This window comes from Mirounga leonina, unplaced genomic scaffold, assembly GCF_011800145.1.
Source record: "Mirounga leonina isolate KUSES-001 unplaced genomic scaffold, KU_Mleo_1.0 Mir_454, whole genome shotgun sequence".
NCBI classification, from domain to species: Eukaryota; Metazoa; Chordata; class Mammalia; order Carnivora; family Phocidae; genus Mirounga; species Mirounga leonina.
This window is the reverse complement of record NW_023270763.1, coordinates 16,623,062-16,627,286: the sequence shown is the minus strand read 5'-3', so window position 1 is coordinate 16,627,286 and position 4,225 is coordinate 16,623,062. Positions and strand designations below refer to the sequence as shown.

Genomic DNA, 4,225 nt, shown 5'->3' with positions numbered 1-4,225 from the left:
GCACTTGTAGGGCTTCTCGCCCGTGTGCGTGCGCTGGTGCTGCACCAGGTGCGAGCTCTGCGTGAAGCTCTTGCCGCACTCGGAGCAGGTGTTGGGCCGCTCGCCCGTGTGGATGCGCTGGTGCCGCAGCAGCTTGGACCACTGGCTGAAGCTCTTGCCGCACTCGTTGCAGATGTAGGGCTTCTCGGCCCCGGAAGGGCGGCCCTGCACCAGCTCCCGCAGGCTGGGCTCGTTGGCCGGCACCACCGGGGGGCTGTTCCACGGGGTCAGAGTCCCCCACTGCCAGCTGGCCTCACAGGCCTTGGTCCAGTCAGACGGGGTAGGGACTACCTCGGGGGCGGGGGGATCCAGAGGGGTCTGGTGGTCCAAGGGGTTGGGGTGACCCACTGGGGTTGGGGAGTCCTGGGGGACTGAGGGATCCTGGGAGGGTCTCTCCAGGGGCATCTCTGATGGGTCCTTGAATTCTGGACTCGGAGCTGGATCTCCCAAGATGATCTCCTCCCCAGAACTTTCCTGCTGAGCGCTCTCCTCTTCATTCCCACTCTCGGCACCTACAGAGAGAAAGGGAGTCTCCAGCCCCCATCTCCTTTCAGAACACGGGGTTGGGTCTCTCTTCCCTCCCCTGGGTGTCCCCCAGAGTCTGAGCCCCTCCCTGAACTGGGGCCACTGTCTTGTCAGGACTGCAGTCCCTTCTTGTGCCCCTCACCTCTGTGAGCATCGTTGGGGCTCTGTTCAGGACCCTGCAGATCTGGGCCCCACAGCGCCGACTCAGGCTCCATCCCAGAGCTCAGGACTGCCCAGTGTTCCAGGGGCCCTGGCGGAGAGGGAGAAGAGAGGAACACACAATGGGAGCTGATCTGCCTTTCTTTACTCCCCAAGCCCCCACTCCTTCACCTGCCTTATTCCTCCTCATGTGAACTTCACTTTCCCACCTCCCCATTTTTCTGGGCATCAGTTCTCACCGTGGCCCCCCTACCCCTGCAGGCCTGATTCCTGCTCCAGATCTTAAGATCACAACTAAGCCAGTAGGTGAATTTAAGTGTGTAATTAAAAGCTCATCAGTCATAACCATTTGAACCCAGACTGGGGGCTAGAGAAGTATCTGACACCCACGGGGGAAGGAGGCTCTCACCCCACCCCTCTGATGCCCAGAGGCTGGGAAACCTGTTATTTTGCTAATCAGAGGAAGCTCATTAAGACTCTAATTTTCCTCCTTAATGGGGCTGCTAATTGGGACCAATAAACTTTCCTTATGAGCCCAGAGAACTGACAGTGCCTGGAACACTTGAAGAGTTAAAAAAAAAAGAGAGAGAGAGAGAGCGAAAGGAAAAAGAAAAAAAGAAAGCATGAAAGCAATCAGATTTCCCTGAGGGGATGGGGGCCCTCCAAAAGGACTGGGGCATTTTCCCGTTATCCAAGCACAGAAAGAAGTTCAAGCCAGAGGTGGGGCGGGGGGGGGGTGCAGTTTGAAGCCATGGGAGGCTTCTACAGAGACGACCTTGAGAGGGAAATGAAAAGGAAAAGGGAGAAGGGAAAAGTGTATGGAGACCGCCCAGCCGCTGACTTGGTGCTCGGTGCTCATGCTGTCCTCCTTATCTCTCCGGATCCTCCCCACAAGCCTGCAAGGGGAGCCAGGAGTCTGGCTGTCCATTTTACAGATCAGGAAATCAACACTCAGGGAGATTTCTCCAAGGTCACAGGCTGGGAAGTGGCAGAGCTAAGACCAGAAATGCAAGGTTCTGGGTCTGGCTCGCCCCAGCCTCTGCAAGGGAGATGACCTTGGGAATCACGTGAAACTCCTAAATGTGGACGGCTGGCAGGAGACGGGTGATGAGGAAAGCTCAGACAGAACCTGCTGGCCACGAGGCGGAGAAATTCCCAGGACCATCCGCTTTCCTTGGCTTGTTGCATCCAGTGACTAGGCCTGACAGTATGCGCGGAATACCTCAAAACGGTACTCCCCGCTGAAGCCCCCCATTAACACTCCCATCCCGGCACCCCTTCTTCTATTTCGTTTGTTGTTTTCTTGTTGCTATATCCCATGCCTAGGACAGTGCCTGACACATGAGAGGTGCCTTACACATTTTGTTGAATGAATGAAGGTGAATGAATGAGATGCCCCTCATTCCTGGAAAACCTATCTGGTCTGATGCCTTTAAAGGTCAGTTTGCAAGGGGTTGGCACCAAAGGAGCAGGCTTTCAGAGTGGCCTCCTGGTAAAACTTAGCTACAGCTAGCTATCACTCCAAAAAGGGTGATAGGATTCCAGCTTGAGGGAATAAGGTCTCCGGAGCTAAATTCTAGGTTTCCGCGATGTTTAGAGCCTTAACAGAGTCCCTGGGGAGGGTCCGGGCTTCGAGCGGCTGTGTGGGAGGGGCACTGTGTGTATGGGGGCAGTGGTGCAGGAAGACATGGCCAAGACTCACGAGGAGGCAGCTGGGAGGCAACCGAAGTGAAGCAGGAGCGAGCTGAACCCTGCCAAGTAGCGGTAGGAGAGACGGGAGTTGGATTTTGGGAAGTAAACTAATTTCTTCATCTCTGCAGCTCTTTAGGCCATGAAATGCCCCCTCCCCCATCTGTAAGTGTCCTTGGAGCGGTGGGAGCAGGGGTCTCCGCCGCGCTGGGGGCTGCCTATTCTGAAGAGGCCTGCTGGGCTTGCCTAGGACAGGTAAGAGCTTATGTACCTTGATTGTCCCGAGAAATTCAAGCTCAGCGGTCCCGAGCAGAAGGGAAAGGGTTAAAGTCAAGGCCGCCATGGAGTAGGAAAGTGGGAGCACCGAGGGAGGCAAGAAGTGCTGGGAGCCCACCCAGGCACGGGCCCCGGGGCACCCGCCTTGGACCTCGGGCCGGGCCCACCGCGGAGGGAAGGAGGGAGGGAAGGACAGAAGGAGGAGGCTGCCTCGCAGAGAGGTGTGGAGAGCGGCCCAGGGTGACCCTGACATGGAGGCAGCTGCGGGAATGCAGCCGCCCGGGCCCCGGCCCCCCTCCCCGGCCCCCCCCCGCCCGCACCGGCGCAGACCCTGGACTTCTGCTCGGGCCGGTCCCCGCGACCCTCTTCCGGCTCCCGGGCCGGAGCCCCGCATCCTGGCCTCCCCCGCCCGCAGGGCCCCCAGGATTCCGGCGCTCCGCGGCGGCCCGGCCCCGCCGGCCGCCCAATTCCCTCTTCCCAGAATGCTCACGCCCTCCCTCCCCTCCCCCACAGCCAGACCCTCGCGCTCTTCCCAGAATCCTCGGCCCCTCGCGGCCCCTGCCCGGCCCCCACCCCACCGGCGCCCGGGGCGGGGAGGGGGCGCAGGCCCGCGCGCCCCCGCCTCCCGCGCCCCATTGTTCCCGGCGGCCGTCCCGGGCCCTCCGGGCCACCCCCCAGGAACCCAGGCGTCCCCAACTCACGGCTCTGGGGTCTGGGGAAGGCCGGAAGGCAGAATCCAGCCCCAGGGGACTTAACCCCTTGAATGCCCTGCCTCGGGGGGCGGGCTGGACGCCGAGGACTCTGGGGTCCTTCTCAAGGGGTGATCCCAGGCTGAGGACCCGGGGACCAGTTCAGGGTGACTGGGACGGAGCAGGAAGTGACCCCAGCTTCCCGGGCCCCTCTAGCCTGGAGTCAGAGCATCAGCTCTATGGGATTTAACCCTTTGCCTCCCGCAGCCTGGGAAAAAAAAGAGGATGGGGAGCGGGGAGGTGGCTGAGACGCCCCTCTGTCGGTCTCCCACGGGAGCGGGTCCTCGGGGGGAAGCCCAGATGCCAGTGGGGGGGTCTCTGGATTGCTGGCCACTCTCCATCTCAAAGGGGCTCTGCCAGCGGCAAGCCCGATCTCGGATTTGGTGGCTGCTCGTCCCCTGGGGCCTGCCTTTGTTGGGACTCAGACCCAGGGATGGGGCTCAGATGCCTGGGTCGTGGGGTGGGAGCGGGGACTGGCTGGGCAGGTGCTGAGAGGGAACATCCTACAGACTGAGAATGGCTTAAATGAAGTAATAAGTCCTGGCAGCCAGAGTTTGGGCTGAGGGGACCAGTGCAGCCAGGATGGATTTGTAGCTCGCTTCTTCCCCCGTTAGCTCTCCTCAGAGCTGCCATGGTGGCAGGAGGGAAGTCGGGATGGGGGGTGGGGGGTGTTTCCCTGACCAGGGAGGGCCGTTCCCAGCAGCTCAGGGGGTACCTGGCTCATAGCAGGAGAAACCCTTAAAATCCTGAGAACGCTGTCTCCTTCACCCAGCTTCCCAGCCAGGCGC

The 4,225-nt window shown here is 60.6% G+C and overlaps 1 protein-coding gene across 1 annotated transcript in view; it reads right to left on the bottom strand.

Annotated features, from left to right (window-relative positions):
• The window catches only part of ZNF629 (zinc finger protein 629), a 9,064-nt gene extending 5,444 nt beyond the window's left edge, over nt 1–3,620 (bottom strand). The window contains 3 exon segments of the mRNA XM_034988838.1: nt 1–551; nt 707–814; nt 3,390–3,620. The exon segment at nt 1–551 is cut by the window's left edge and continues 5 nt beyond it. Of these exon segments, the coding sequence (XP_034844729.1) occupies nt 1–551; nt 707–779 (624 nt within the window). The 5' untranslated portion in view covers nt 780–814; nt 3,390–3,620.
• Between the last annotated feature and the right edge of the window lie 605 nt (nt 3,621–4,225).